The 16,567-nt window shown below is 42.0% G+C and overlaps 1 protein-coding gene across 4 annotated transcripts in view; it reads left to right on the top strand.

The window, feature by feature from the left end:
* The window catches only part of DYNC1I1 (dynein cytoplasmic 1 intermediate chain 1), a 241,604-nt gene that overhangs the window by 10,655 nt on the left and 214,382 nt on the right, over window positions 1–16,567 (top strand). For 2 of the 4 annotated variants that reach the window (XM_045004527.1, XM_045004525.1), the window contains 3 exons: window positions 9,202–9,316; window positions 11,344–11,458; window positions 16,330–16,420. In XM_045004527.1, coding sequence (XP_044860462.1) covers window positions 9,209–9,316; window positions 11,344–11,458; window positions 16,330–16,420 — 314 coding nt within the window. In that variant the 5' untranslated portion in view covers window positions 9,202–9,208. Of the gene's footprint in view, window positions 1–9,201; window positions 9,317–11,343; window positions 11,459–16,329; window positions 16,421–16,567 lie in introns of those variants that run through there. The other 2 variants (XM_045004526.1, XM_045004524.1) reach the window with 1 other exon arrangement.

The raw sequence follows: 16,567 nt of genomic DNA, 5'->3' as shown, positions 1-16,567 counted from the left end.
TCAGTTGTCAGAGAACACACATCTTGAACTCAGCTCTTCACACAGGGCTCTTATACGCTAGTAAGTTCCAAGCTGCCACCCAGTGACCCCCTAGCACTTTCCAGAATAGAAGCTGAACTCCAGTCCTGAAATCTGATTGGCAGAATGCCGGGAGTCCTGATTGGTTCACATCATCTACATAAAGCCAGCACAGGATCAGGAAGTTATCCATGTAACTGGAATCTATCTGCTTTTCAGATACCCAGTTGGAAGAAAGATGGTTTTGTGGACAGGGCCAACACACACACACCAGCTGGTTTACAGTAGTACTGCTCTTATTTGATTAATGTCAATAACTTATAATGCAGGGGATCATATGATAGGTGCAGTTCCTTTTGACTACTGCCTACTCTTGTGAATGATCCCAAGGGACCCTTAATGCTCTGGCACTGCAAAGAGGTCACTTAGCATTGCGTAGGCAGGGCAGCCAGTGTTGCTGCTGGCAGGAGTGGGGCAGGCATCCTTTACTATGGCACCCATACAGGCTCACCATGATGTCATACAAACCTTCACTGGTAGTTGCTGATGCCTCCAGTGTGGTGATTGGGGCTGTGCTCTCCCAGCAACTTGGTCCCAAACAGGTATTACAGTCATGCACTTCTTACTCAAGGAATCTGACTTCCTCAGAGTTTGAACTACAAAATACTTGAAAAGGAATTCCTGATAATAAAAACTATATCTGCAGAATGGTGGCACTACCTGGAATGAGCTCATCACCCAGTCCAGGTATTCATTGACCATGAAAACCTGGAATACTTATGTAGGGCAAAAGCTTTAAACCAATGGCAGCTTCAGTGGGCCCTATTTTTCTCACAATTCAAGGTGGACGCCCTGTCCTGAATGTACAGTACCAATCAATGAGACCCGAGCGAGGAACCAACCCTCATTCTCTCAAACTTTAGCTTTCTCAGTGCAGATCATCACCAGGATATACGCAGATTCATACGTTCTGTCTCTGCTTCAGAAATTCTGCCTGATGAACAAACTATTATAGATAGTAAACCATATGACTCCCAGGAAGGGATGATGTATGTAAAGGACTACATCTATGTGCCCCCCAGACCCGCAAGGGTCACAGTTCTGCAACTATGCCGTGATTTTCCCCTAGCAGGGCAGCTGGGGTACTTCAGGATCCAAAGACTAATATCCCACTCCTTTTGGTGGCCCTCGATGTGGCTGATCATATTAATTGCCTCCTGCAATGTTTATGCCTGTGCCAAGATCCCAAGCCACAAGCCCAGTAATCTCATTCTGCCCTGGGACACCCCATCTTGACACTGGGCAGACATTTCTGTAGATTTTATTGTAAGCATGTAGGGGCAAAATTAGAAAGATTGTAATGGCCACAGTCCAACAAATGTCTGACAGGTTTGATGGTTGTTGACCACTTTATCCAAATGACCTACTTATCCCTTGCACAGGCCTCCCCTCTGCTGCAGACAGCCCAGATCTGGATTAGCCAAGTAGTCCACTTCCATGACCGTCCAGAATGCATCACCTCTGATCGGGGGGTCTCAGATTATGGCCTGGCTCTGGCATGAAGCCCTGCACTTGGTGGGAGTCTGCACATGTCTTTCCTCCACTTATCACCCCCAATCTAACAGCCAGGGAGACAGGGCCAACTAGATTCTCAAGCAGCATCTGTGATGCAACATTAATCATCAGGAGGAAAATTGGTTCTCACGTCTACCTTATGCAGAGTTTCCCTACAAAAATGCAGACCATGTATCTATAAGTCAAAGCCCATCTTTTTTCCAATTATGGGTTGGTTCCACCCATAGTTATCTGCACCATCTCCCAACCTGGCTTTGTCAGGCTTAGGAAGAAGTGAAGAAGCACCTGGCAAATGCAAGAGCAAACTATAGGCAGCATGCGGACCAGCATCGACAGCAAGGCCCGACCTATGCAGTGGAACAAAAGGTATGGCTCTCTACAGACCATCTGTGCACAGACAGACCTGCTCGCAAGCTAGACTTTCGGTTTCTTAGCCCTTTTAAGATCCTGTCACAGGCTAATCCAGTCACTTTTGAATTCAACTAAGATTCATCCAGTGTTTCACGTATCATTTTTGAAACCCTACACAGAAAACTCTTTCCGTCACAGGACTCAGCCACCTCCTCCACTGGTACAGGTACAGGGCCACAAAGAATATGTGGTTCATGAGATCCTGGACTCAAAACACAAATATGGCAGACTCTGGTACCTTGTTGATTGGGAGGGGTATGATCCTGAGGAATGCACCTGGGAGCCTGCAGAAAATGTACATACTCCTGCACTTGTGTGGGCTTTCCATAGGAATCACCCCCAATAGCCTGGTCTATGTCACTCTGAAGGCATCCCTTGGGGAGCAGATGGTGTCAGAGACCACAGGGCTTAAACCCATCTCTGTGGGGCTCTTAGGCACTAAAACGTTCCAACCTGCACCCAGTGACCTGCTGGGTGCTGCCAGAATAAAAGCAGAACCCTGACAGAGGACTCCAGTCCTGGAATCTGATTGGCAGAACTCTGGGGGTCCTGATTGGTTCACAGCTTCTACATAAACCCAGCACAGGAACAGGAAGTTGTCCACGCAGTTGGAGTCACCCTGCTTTGGACAGCTTCCCCTACAATCAGGGCCGGCTCCAGGCATCAGCTTATCAAGCAGGTGCTTGGGGTAGCAACTCCGGAGTGGGGCGGCACTTTCAGGTATTAGGCAGCAATTCGGTGGAGAGTCCCTCACTCCCGCTCAGAGCGAAGGACCTCTCGCTGAATTGCCGCAGATCGCGATTGTGGCTTTTTTTTTTTTTGGCTGCTTGGGGCGGCAAAACCCCTGGAGCTGGCCCTGCTTACAATACCCACTCTTGCTACTGTTCTGGTAACCTGACCCTGCCTGACTCTTGGTTTTGCCCTCAGGCTTGCCTTGGATTTTGACCTTCTGGTATGTGACACAGCCTGATTCCTGCTCTGACCACTAGATCAGACTGCCCTGGTTGTGACATAAGTTCTCAAAAAGCATTTCTTGGATAAGTCCTTCAAGGAACAATATGTCAGCCTGCACCTTGTTCTTTATCAGCTGCTTGCCTAGCATTTCTCTTCTTTAGGAATGTGAAGATTCTTTACATAGTAGACACAGGAACTGGAGTCAAATGGAGAATTTTCTGGGCTTTTGTTTATGTCCGGCTTTCAACCACAGTTTGATAAGAAAGTAGCAAACTGAGATGGTGTGTGATGGATATTGTAATCACATGTAATGTCTTTGGGGACCCTATTGTATAAATGTATGAATGGTTTATGTATTACTGTGGACAGGGATTGTATGCAACTCCATGGGAGGAAAGTTGCCACAGCTCTACCAGGAACTAAGAACAGTCGGGAGTGAATAAGGTAAATTACTCAGGTTGTAACTACTCCAGAGAGGTACCACCCCCTGCGCTGGGTTTTCCAGAGAACAGACATTGAAAGGTCTGTTAGCTTAAAAAGGCTGCATTTAAACTGACTTGGACTTTCTGGTCTAGCAAATAGATGGGACCTTCTGTCCAAGAACTCCCACCGTTGTGGAAGGGCTGGAAGGACTTTGGCTTGCTAGGGCTCCGTAAGGCTGATGTGTGACCTTTGGTAGGCTTTTAGCATGTGGATAGGAATTTTTATTGTTTTTATACATTTTCTCTGTAATGCTTTTACTTTAAAAGTAAATGTGCTTGCTTAGAACGAGCTGTGCGGTAACCTAACTCCTGGCAATATGCTGTTCATAGTTTGCAGAGAGAAAGCACATCAAAGGCGCTGGCCTTTAGGCAGATTGGTTTGCTGGGGATATCACAGTCTAAGGCAGGGGGCTGTGCAGCTTTAAACTCCCTGGTTAGGGGAGAGAGAGAGAGAGAGAGAGAGAGAGAGAGAGATGCGGGTCTCCACTCAAGAGAGGTGATGGCTAGGAGCTAGAAATCTTAAGCGGGTGCCCTCGAGAATCATGGAAAGGGAATACAGGTTCCATTTCCCTGAAACTGTGACAGTGCGGATGGAGTAACAAAGAAATAAATTACCTCACGTGGCAGATGTTAGTCATGTCTCTTAGTACACTACTGGAAGGTACTCAGTTACTACTGTGATGAGGGTGCTATAAGAAACTATGTAGAATAGACTAGAATCGCACATGCCATAAAAGGAAATGGTGAATCAAAAACAAATATCATTGAGATGAAAAAACACATAGACAATGAACACAAAAGAAATGAGTTCCCAGACTATAGGGCTGGTTCTCTAGTCCAGTGGTTCCCAGCCTGTGGACTGGATGTTACTTTGCAAGCCCATTTCCCATTTCTAATATCTCATGGAATTAGATTGGCGTATTTACTTGCAGTTGGTTCTTCTCAGATGCCAGGAGGGCCCCTTGTGCTGTTGTGCCAATTTCTATGATGCCTCAGTTGAAGCACCGTGGGAAATAGCACAGAAGACTGTGGCACATCTAATGAGACCCATTAACAAGTGGCTGAATATGAAGTCAGACTATGAAAAGGTCCAGAACCCTAATCACGTCCACCCCCAATCATAAGTAAAAGCAATCCTTTTGCACTAAATTTTTACAACTAAATAATAAAAGAAACAGGAAACATTATAGCTGGAGAAGAAAAAGTTGACAAAGAATACATAGCAATCTTATCTTCCACACATGATTACTCCTGTTCAATTCCCTGCTCTATCACAGGCTGCTTGTGTCCTTGGGCAAGTCACTAAGGCCTGGTCTACACTAGGGGGGTGGGTCGAACTAAGGTACGCAAGTTCAGCTACATGAATAGCGTAGTTGAACTCGAACTACCTTAGTTTGAACTACTTACCCGTCCAGATGCCGCGGGATCAAAGTCCGCAGCTCCCCCGTCGACTCCGCCACCGCCGTTGGCGAACTTCGAGAAGTCGATTGCTACGGGCGGGTAGTATGGACGTACCCTAAGAGTACATCCACACCTGGGCAGTGAGGCTTGACTGAGATAGTAGCGTAGGTGTTTGGGTTTGGGCTGGAACCTGGGCTCTGAAACCCGACGAGAGGGGTGGGTCTCAGAGCCCAGGCTCCAGCCTGAATCGAAATGTCTATCTGCTACTGTTAGCCCTGTAGTGTGAACCTGAGTCATTGGACTTGGGCTCTGAAACTTACTGCCACGGGTCTTATTTTGTAGTGTAGACATATGCCTCAGTCCCTCATCTGTAAAATGGGATTAATGGCAATTCCCTACCTTGCAGGGGTGTTGTGAGGCTAAAGACATTAAAGAGCATGAGGTGCAGTTTTAAACTCCCTGGTTAGGAGAGAGAGAGAGAGATGCGGGTCTCCATGCAAGAGAGGTGATGGCTGGGAGCTAGAAATCTTAAGCGGGTGCCCTTGAGGAACCATGGAAAGGGAAAGAAATGTAAATCTGCAGCAATGGGAGCCATAGAAGTGCTTGAGATAGATATGGCACCAACAGCTCTAAAGCCAGTTGCAAGCTCCTGTGCACTGTTGGGATATAAACAGTGCATAGACCATGTGCTGGCATTCTGGATAGTGGGGAATTTCAAAAGCAAATACATTTTAAAACAACTTTCCTATAGTAATGCATTTGACACATGGAATAGCCAATATCAGAAATTTTCTATTCACGGAGCTAATAAACAATGTCAACTAAATAATTGGTGTCACATACAGTGATTGAAAAAGAGCAATATATTCAATACCAGCATAATACCTTATCTCAGTCTGCTGGCTGGCTCAGATGTCCTATCAAGGGAGTAATGGAATCTAACTTTTTGATTTGCTCTAAAATCCTAGCAGCGGACTTCTTGGCCATTTGAAGCCTGGTAAGCTAGTTGGAAGACCAAAGAATTACAGTAATATGCATAGGAAGACAGCAGCTAGAGATAAATGTTTCAGTCTCTTGTATCATTTAAAGAGGGAAATGCAGGACTTCTTGCAGCATTCCTCAGATGAAATTTAATGCATTATCTTTGCTGTATGTGAGGTTCACCATGTTAAAAAAAGACACATATGTAATAGAACATTATGGCTCTTAATGAGGGGTTTGCAGTGTTATAAAGGAACAGGTGAAAGATTAAATAGCTGATGCTCAGATCATGGAAAAAGCCATTTTGATTTCCTGACATTAAAAGAACCAGCTTCTGGAAACCTATTCAATTGATATCTGAAAAACTGCTTGAAAGGGAAGTTAAGCCCTCAGGGTTTCTGTCATCAGCCTTAAAACAAATTTGCATATTTTCTGCATAGAAATAGGATCCTACTCCCTGTTGCCAAACTGCAGAACTAAAAGGATGCAAAAAGCTTTATCTAGTCCTAAGGGCTCCTAGGGGAAACTCTATAATCAGCATTCAAATGTGTGCAACAGATTAGGAAAATGACTTCAAATAGGATTTAGACCATATCATTGCAAGGCCCACAAATCCAACACAGATTTTAAAGGCAGAGTAATACTGATATTGTCATTAAAAAGCCCATATTCTTTTCTAATCATTTGCCTGTTCAAAAGATCCCATCTTTTATATTGACTGATCACATGATTCATTGGCACCCAGAAATTATTATTGTTGCTTAAGGTAATATTGTTTTGTGCTATTTATGTGGACTAACGTTGTTCTGTCTGTTTTGCTTTCTTTTTCTCAAAATGAAAACAATGAACAATGCATTTATGTTTATGAATGGAGCCAGGACAGAAGGAGTAATCCAGCTGGCTATCAAAAAAATATGGCCACGTGTAGAATTATGCAGCCAGATGGGCCAGAACTTGTTAGCAAATTGAATCTTCCATAGTCATAGTCCCACTGCTGTTTTCTACATTTACACTGAGCTGGTAGAGGATGAACCAAGAAACCACTGTAGGCTGGGAAGCCTGAGAATCCTGAAACCTACTGTGCCATGATGCAGCCCACAAACTTCAGCCCTACATTCTGTGTTGAAGTCTGGCTTGGACAAAGAGGAGTTTAACTGCTAGTGTGTTTGTTCTGGTGTATGACTTCAGCCTGAGGAGCATTAACTTGCATGACTTGCCATATACAGCTCAGTTTGTGCAGAAGCAGATGCTCTCGATCCTGCTCTTTCTGCTACTGCTATAGATTTGTTGAGTGTTTATGCATTTACTCCGTATTGCATGGATTTCTCTGTCTCCTCTGCCTCCATAAACAAAAATATCTTCAAGGACAACATAAGAATTTCAGTTGTGTATTTGGGGTTCCCAGGAAATTTTGCTGTCAGTACCTGCTATATCATGGACTCATTTTACTTGTCTTGAGGGGGAAAATTTGTGACAGCACAAGAATTTGATAGCTTGAAATGTCATGTCTTTTTTAGCATGTAGATTTCCAGGTTATCTCCTGTCAGTGCAGGCACTGATTTATATGTAGCTGTCATTAGTATCACTGGAGAGTCACCCATTTACATTTCCCATGCACTGCATCAGACAATAGACCTCTGTTGCATGTACATGCCATTTGCATTGACCACATTGATTCTGAGCTGTAATGTGTATGTGGTCAGTGAGGTATGTAATTAGCTCTTTACACTAGACTCTGTTCTAGTGTCTCTGAAGGAATCTTTACGTAAAGTATTATTGAGCAAATAAATCCCTATTGATGCCATTACATAATAGTACATAATGGTTCTGAAGCTGGTGTTACAGACTGAGTAAATAATCAGCGAGTTAAGTCAGTGATTTGTGAAGTAACAGTATGGTTTAATGGCTAGAGCACAAGTCTGGCATTAGTTAGCCTTTTGGGAGATATTCCTGCTTCATATGATCTGTGCCGCAGGTCACCTATCTGTAAAATAAATAAACAAACATAATCCTGATTTGGAGGGCACACTCAAATGACTGCAGAGACTGGTGACTGTTCAAAACAGTGAGAGCTTATTTGTTACGAAGACTTTGCATGAATCCTTAGAAGGGGGAGTGAATTTCATCCTGCAAGAAGGGCAATTACTTCACTCAGGAGAAGATTCACTTTCACCTCTACCCCCTAGCAAATCTTTGGTGCCCAGTCTGGCTACTTGGCACAGGGGGACAATATACCCTCAGGATATAAAAATGGTCACAAAAGAAATAAGGCTGACAATATTTAGAGCCTGATCTTGCACCAAAGTATGAAGTTTACAACAGGAGTCCGTGGGAAGATGATTGAGCTCCTGGTGTCTAATCCAAAGTTTATTGAAATCAGTGGGAGTTTTTTCAGCCTTAAAGCATCCATTTAAAGGACTGACAAAAAGCAGTTGCTTCACAAAGGTGACCTTCTAATAAAGGTCATTAGTACATAGTACTAAAGTTAGTTTTACCCAATGTTTGAGGCAGTGTCGCGGGACAGGTATACCCCGTCACAGGGTGTCGGGTCATGTGTGGTCAAAGAAAGGGAAGAGGCTGTACTGCAGTCGATTAGGGCGTATGCTGATGACCCTTACTATAAAACGTGGTAGTATAGCCTACTGGCCAGAGTCAATAGAGCAGCCCTTCTGCTCTGGGTAGCGGCCCATTGGGGAAGTGAAGTGTCACTCACAGGTGTGTCGCACTCAGGGTAGAGGGACTCGGGCCCTCTCTGCTCCTCCGAGCCCCAGCCCAGGGCCCTGGCAGTGGTGGGGTTACTCGCCACCGAGTATCCTCCTGAAACACACTGACTGGTTCCCTGGTTCACCCACCAGAACAAAGCCTAAGTCCTCTGGGCTGCTTCCTACCCTGCCTTTGCCAGCGATGGTCTGCAGTGTCTCTGGGATGGCACGGCCTCCTCTCTGGGTTCACTAGGCAGCCTGGAATCCGTCTGGTGCTTTGCGTGCCTTTGCTCTGGGCCTGTAGCAGCTCCCTGGAGAGAGCCTGCAGTCTGCATCCTCTCCCTTCAGCATCCTGCCCACACTGAGCTGGGCTGCTTCCTTTTATATCTTGCCTCCAGGCCGAGCATGCCCAGCAGAGGTGAAGGGGTGTGGTTTCTTCAGCCTGAAATGCACAGTTAACCATTGTGGGGCCAGGGTGGGGTATCACAGGAATATTTTAGGGTGGTCTCTTAAAATGGGAAGTTGTCTAACAAAGATTATTTTCCATATTACACTGTAGTACTAAGGATCAATACAATAATCTCAAATATAATTTTTGATGCAATCAGTAAACAGAAAAAATGTTTAATTCTGACCATTTTTCTCAGTTTCCATAACTTTATTTTATTTTTCAATAGAGTCAAAATGTCAGACAAAAGTGATTTAAAAGCTGAGCTCGAGCGCAAAAAGCAGCGTTTAGCACAAATAAGAGAGGAGAAGAAACGGAAGGAAGAAGAAAGGAAAAAGAAAGAGGTAAATATGCACAAACTCATTAAAATGTCAGAAGCCTACAGAAAGGTCCCAGGTTTAGCATCCCAATATGGTTTACGTAGGGCAGGTGTCATGTAGGAAGTGATCCTCATAACCACAGCAGCTTTAAGCCTAAAATAAAAATGCTTATGTTCAGCCACGAAAGTTTGAAACAAAAATCACCTTCAGAATATACAAGTTGTCAACAGACAACAGTTTGGACAACATGATATGCATGTGTATGTAGAAAGGAATAAGATTTGCCACAATGCTTTCTTCTGGGAATTCCTTTAGTGGGGGGAGAGGGCTTCAATTTTTTTTTGACCCATTACAACCTAAATAAGTGTTTTGGGGTTTTTTTGTTTTGTTTTTTACTCTTAAGACTGGCCTGATTGCTGGCTAAGGTAACAGATTTACAGTGATGATTCTCCACTAAAGTAAAACATAATTACAATTGCATTTTAGCCTCCTGGCATCAGTGCATCTTTCAGCTCTATTAAAGTTTGATTGACATATTAGTTTGTTTGTCCTTGACAATATGCATTAGGTTTTTCATTAAGGGATTTGTGCTTCTTTTTATTCAGTCACTTAGTGAAATAGAGGTGAGAATTGACAGGGAAAGGATATTCATTTTCATGCAAAGTCAAAGAAGCATTAAGCGATTATGTTTCTTTTCCTTCAAATGTCAACACTTACTGTAGTTTAAAGCACCTGTTATCCCTTACTAATAACTGGTTTCCTTTTAAACTGACACCTTAATATCGTTCACGTGTTTCATAGAATTACTATGGAATCTGATGCGATACAAGAAATCAAAGTTCCAATTCATGTTGTCTCTTTTAATCTTTTTTTCATTTTATACAGTTTTGTACAATTACCAATAAACAGGCCATAAAGTCAGTCAGGGAGGGGAAAGGAAGAAGAGCCACCTTACTCCACTCCAAAAGTGGTTTTAAACACACTGTATTAATTAACAGCCAGTTAAGCGAGACATGGGGAAAGAAGGGAGCCAAGCCAATGGATTGTATATCTTCTCGCAGACATCAGGAACCAGGAGGTTTCAAAGCCCCACCTCTTGCCTCTCTCCTGCTCTTTCCCCTTGCGAGGCTTGTGTGTGTGTTTGTAGGGGGGGCATTCCATGGACATTAACTCAGATCTCGAAGAGTTATGAACACTTGTTTCCCTTTCTATTGTTTTTTCCCATGGAAAGAGAACTTTTAGCCTCATGTAGGCTCTATTCCTGGAGCATTGCTGTCAGTGGAAGTTTTCCCATTGAATTCAGTGGGAACAGAATAACGACAATATTTATTATTTTTAAGTGTGTCAGGGTCAGTACATATTTTAGCTATGGGCATGTCTACAGTAGAAACTTGCATTGGCGAAGCTGCACTGATGAAGCTGTGCTGCTGTACCGCTTCTGGTGAAGATGCTTTAAGCCGACAGGAGAGAACTCTCTTGTTGGCTTAATAACTCTACCTCCACAGGAGGCGGTAGCTATGTTGGTGGGAGAAGCTCTCCTGCCGACATAGCACTGTCCACACCAGTGCTTAGGTCGGTGTAACTATGTCGCTCAGGGGTGTGGATTATTCACACTCCTGAGCAACATAGTTATACTGAAGTCATTCTGTACTGTAGACCAGGGCTAATTCAGTATGACTGTCTACCTGTAGCATGTCAGCCTTCTTCTGCAGAATCAAGATCAAAGGTCTCTCTTAACCTCCCAGTATTCTACAGTACAAAGGCATCCGACAAGTAATACGGAAAAGATTTGAATCATAGCTTAAGAAATATTCCATATAAATCTGTACTGGTTCCTGCAAACATCTCTTTGGCTCAATCCAATCTCAAACACTGGCAGAGTCCTCCTGTTATAAATCCAGTATAAATGAGTTGCCCAAGTGTATCTTCATGGCTGTCACAGTACTCCATAATAGCCCAGGAACCATGGTTGCATATATGTTCTCCTCCCACTTAATCAAGAAACTGCATTGTATGTCATTCAAGCTAATTGTTTGTTATCTTTTATTCAGGCTGATCAGCAGCAAAAGAAAGAGCCAGTTCAGGAAGATTCGGATCTAGATCGTAAAAGAAGAGAGACAGAGGCTTTATTACAGAGCATTGGTATATCCCCAGAACCACCTCTAGGTACTTAGATGAGCACATTGTAAACCTGTGGCTATTACACTGTTAATGCATTTTTTTAAATTAAAAGCATGCTTTGCTTTTGTGTTATTTGGCTGTGTTAGTGAAGTGAACTCTTCTGCTTGGAAACCATTCATATCATATCACTCATATACGCCAGTTCATAGCATTTCCAGCACTTACCATTGCAGACCATCAGCTTTATTTCTGAGAGGACTTTTCATAAACACAATTCTAAACCATGTTTGATTTCTTTGCTTGCTGCTCTATTTATATTCTCTCCTATCTTTCCACCCAATGATATTAATATTATATCTCAGTAGTACTAATTATTGGACATAAATACAGTTTTATCATTTGTATACTCAAAGAAGGAAAATATCTCTGTGGAACTTTTCTTATTATTTGAAATAATTTTCAATAAGCAAAACTGAAGAGAATTAAAAAGGAAAATATCCAAATATTAACAATCTTATAGTCAAATCATTGTTTTAGATAGTTTATTTCTTGCTTTCATTGCTTTTCTGTTTTTGACTGTTTAGTTCTTAAACCCTAGATTCCTCACCTTAAATACATATGGGATGATTTTATAATATGAGTTTCATTATCAAATCTATTTATGTTAACATGTCTTGCATGCAGTGTTTAATTCTGTGTGTTGCTCAGTGTGTGATCCCAAATGTGAGAAATTATTTTGCCTGTTTTTCATTTGTTTCTCTCTCCCTCTCATTCAAAAGTGTCTTAAATATCCTGGATGAAATCATGTCCCCATTGAAATTAATGAGGAGTTTTCCCATTTATTTCAATGGGGCCAGGATTCCACCCCCTATATACTGCTGCCTGCAAAATTCAGGGACATCCAAAAGCTCAACAAACCATTCAGGCCCTGATTCAGGAAAGCACTTAAACACATTCTTATGTGCTGTCCTGAATAGGGGTGCTCTCCTGAACTGGGGCCTCAGTTCCTAAATGAAAGCAACTAAAACTTAAAGAAATGTGTCCATATTTTAATGAATTATGATGCTGTAATTCCATCAATGAGGTATCAGATCCTGAAAGAATTGTCTGACAATTAATTGTTAGGTTATTTTAACTTATCAGAAAATGCATTTTGTATATTATAAAAGCAAATTAACAGTAATTTTAATAGAGAAAAATCACAAAATATAAATATTTATCTACTAAGGAGCACCAAAATTATTATGTCCTGTCTATTGCACATGGAGTCATAGAGTTTAAGGCCAGAAGGGACCACCAGATCATCTACTTTCACCTCCTGTATATCACAGGCCACTAACACCACCCAGCAACTGCACACTAAACCCAACAACCAAACACACGTAAAACCACGGCAGAGTAAAAAGTACAAAGAGTCCTGTGGCACCTTATAGACTAACAGAAGTATTGGAGCATAAGCTTTTCGTCTGACAAAGTGGGTATTCACCCAGGAAAGCTTATGCTCCAATACTTCTGTTAGTCTATAAGGTGCCACAGGACTCTTTGTTTCTTTTTTACAGATCCAGACTAACACGGTTACCCCTCTGGTACTTGACACCATTGCAGAGTAGTTCAACTTCCTATCCTGAATTAATAATATTTACTATGTTTACTATGACATTATCCAGAGAACCTTAATTTAACATATAAAATTATTAATTCTTGTTAAACAATAGCATTTCCTTTTCCCCAATATAAATTGACAATCAAAGTCTCTTCATAAACTCCCTCAATCCTTCCTTCGATGTTTTTAAGGCCAGGCTTGACAAAGCCCTGGCTGGGACGATTTAGTTGGGGATTGGTCCTGCTTTGAGCAGGGTGTTGGACTAGATGACCTCCTGAGGTCCCTTCCAACCCTGATATTCTATGGTTCAATGAAAAATTTCTGGAAAAATACACCACAAAACCAATGATATAACTGAGATACATCAATGATATTTTCATCCTCTGGACAGATGACCTAAACTCCCTCAGATTTCCACCACAACTTCAACTATCACAACCCATCCATTAAACTCTTTTTAGAACACTCCCACACCAGCATCAGCTTTCTGGACACCATGATTAGCTTCAACAATGGACTCTAGCAGACATCTATTATACAATAAATCCACAGATCATCACTCTCACTCCCACAGATCCAGTAATCACCCGAGACACCAAGAAATCTGTTATCTACAGCCAGGCACTCAGATACCACAGAATACGTTCCAGAAAGAAAGTCTGGGATAGATCTTAACGCACTTAAAACTGCCTTCACCAAACAAGGACATTCCACTAGAGAAGTAGGTCACATAATGGAACGGGCCATTTAAATATCCTTGGAGAACCTGCTTCACCACAGGGGAACCCCCGCCCCGACCTTACACCCGTAGATGTCACCTATGTCCCACACTGGAACCCATATGGGATATCAAACAATTATAATTCATACTTGATGGGGACCACACCCTGAATTTTTTTTCCTGACCCCCCTTCTGGCGTTCAAACACTCCCCAACCTTGCTAAGCTCATCATCAGAAGACACCACAAACCAGGAGACACCACAGACCAGGAGACACCAACTCAAAGTAGCATCAGATCCCGCCAGAGCAACAGGTGCAAAACCTGTAGACATATTTCCGCTGCTAATATGATCACTACCCCCACAATACACCTTTCAGAATCCATGGGTCCTACACATGCCTATTTTAACGTGTGGTGTACCTCATCCAGTGCATCAACTGCCCCAATAACAACAATGTAGGTGAAACCGGACAATCACTGTGCTCTCAAATTAACTCACACAAAAAAATGATAAAAGAAAAAAACACTGTATCATCTGTGGGTGAACACTTTTCACAAAGTAATCACTCCATATCTGACCTCTTAGTTCTCACCCTCAAAGGAAACTTGTACAACACCTTCAAAAGGCGAGACAGGGCACTTAAAATCATAACTCTGCTGGACACTAAAAACCACAGACTTAACAAAGCCACTGGTTTTAACAACAAGTTCAACAAGTTGTAACACACCATGCTGGCTGCTAACCTTCTATTGTCCTACAACAGATGAGTGTGGTCTCCTACAACACATTGAATCCCTTGTGCTTAACAATCTGTCCCACCTTGTATTTAACTTGAACAGCCTGGTTTCCTTCCTCAGACTGAAAAAAAGCTCTCTGAAGCTTGAAAGCTTGTCCTGTCCACCAACCGAAGTTGGTCCAATAAAAGATATTACCTCACCCATCTTATCTCAGTCAAAAGACATTAACAGCTGTAATCCTGTCCCTTTGGATATGCATACAATATTCAGCTCCCTCTGGGGTTACCTAAAACTAAGGTTACATCTACATTTGGAGCTAGAGATGTGATCCCCAGCTTGTGCAGACATACACTAGCTCTCATCAGTCTAGAGTGCTAGAAACAGTAGTGTAGATGGGGTAGTCTGGGCAGTGAAGAGCAGCAACATGGGGCTAGCCATGACACGTACAAAATTGCCTGAACCCCCTGGGTACGTACTCGGCGTGGCTAATCTCTGCCATCGCTCCTGCTGCCTGTGCTGTCCTGGCTACAGTACTAGTTTTAGCATGCTAGCTCGATGAGAGCTAGCCCGAGTATGTCTGTTTGAGCTGGGAATCACACCCTAGCTCCATTGTGTCGACATACCCAAAGATGCAAAGCCACTTCTTGCCTGTACCTGCCAAGGGGCTGTCATGAAAATGAATTCATTTTTCATACTCTAGTCATTTCTCTGCCAATCCCTAGTGAGAATACGTGTGAAAGATTTGACCAAATGGAAAATCCAAGTCTCTTGACAGGTCTGTCATTATATATGATAGGGTATAACAAAATAGTTAAAAGTTTTACTCTGTTAAATGTAAAAGGAAAATGCACATGATTTAAACCAAATGGAATCTTTACTGTGCATTAAAATCTTTCTGTGTTTTCTTCCATGTGACTGCTTTCAAGGATACTTGCATTAAATCTGGAGAGGAGACATCTCAGTCTTTCTTTCTTTCTTTCAGATTGTTAAAAAAAGTTTTTTGTTTTTTTTACTTTTTGTATTTATTGTTTCTACACTTAAGAGCTTTAACTCTTCTGAATTTGTTCCTTTCCTACTTAGTAAGACAAACCTGTCTTTGCATATATGTACATGTACATGAAATATACCAGCCCTTGAAAGTAAAGGAAAATGCCTAAGAGTCTGATCAAATGCCCATTGAAGTCCACGAGAGTCTTTCACTGACTTCAGTGGACGTTGGGATCAGGCCCCCAAACAGAAACAGTAACACTCTGTGACTGGAATTACCTAAAAACTGAACCACAACAATACATTCATATACATTCTCATTGCTTCTGAAAGAGGCTTTTTTTACCTGGTTGGATTTCCCCATTCTGTTTTTACTTTGGATCTGATTTACACAAAGAAACGCAGGTCACATTCAATAGATTTTAATTTAAATTCAAATGTAATTGCTTTATTGCCTCGTGCCATTTGATTTTAGCAGAAGAGTTCACTTAGATTTCTAACAAATAAACAAAAAGGTTTGATTTTTAAAAATCTTCTACAAATCAAATTTAAAATTAGCAAAAGAAACAGCAGTGTTGCTTTACTTCCACAGTATCCCTATGTCAATTATGTATAGAATTAGAGTTGGCTTTCAGTCTGTCTAAATTCATTACAATTTTAAAATTTCCAAAAATATTTAAAAATTCACTTGACTCTTTTCCTTTTCTTTTCCTTTCCTTTCTTTATTTGCTTTCACCATTTCAAACTCTCCTAATCATTTATCCACTATAATTTGGTTGATTGGTTTTGATTTGTCTGACACTGCTCTTCATCAGTGCAGTCGCTGCATGATTTAACATGGGATACCTGTTATTTTCATTATTTAGTCCCAACCCCTATGTCTCCCTCTTCGAAATCAGTGAGCACCCCCAGTGAAGCTGGCAGCCAGGATTCAGGAGATCTGGGACCAATAGGAAGGTAAGACCGACATTAGATAATGTTGAATGAAAGTATTTTTTCACTCCCCACTTTTTAAAATTTATTTAAACAAGAACATTGTAGGTCCAATATATACATTTGTTTCTGCATTCTCCACCATGTGTTACCATTCAATATGGCTGGTGT

This window comes from Mauremys mutica, chromosome 2 (assembly GCF_020497125.1).
Source record: "Mauremys mutica isolate MM-2020 ecotype Southern chromosome 2, ASM2049712v1, whole genome shotgun sequence".
Lineage (NCBI taxonomy): Eukaryota > Metazoa > Chordata > Testudines > Geoemydidae > Mauremys > Mauremys mutica.
This window is presented reverse-complemented; position numbering and strand designations above follow the sequence as displayed.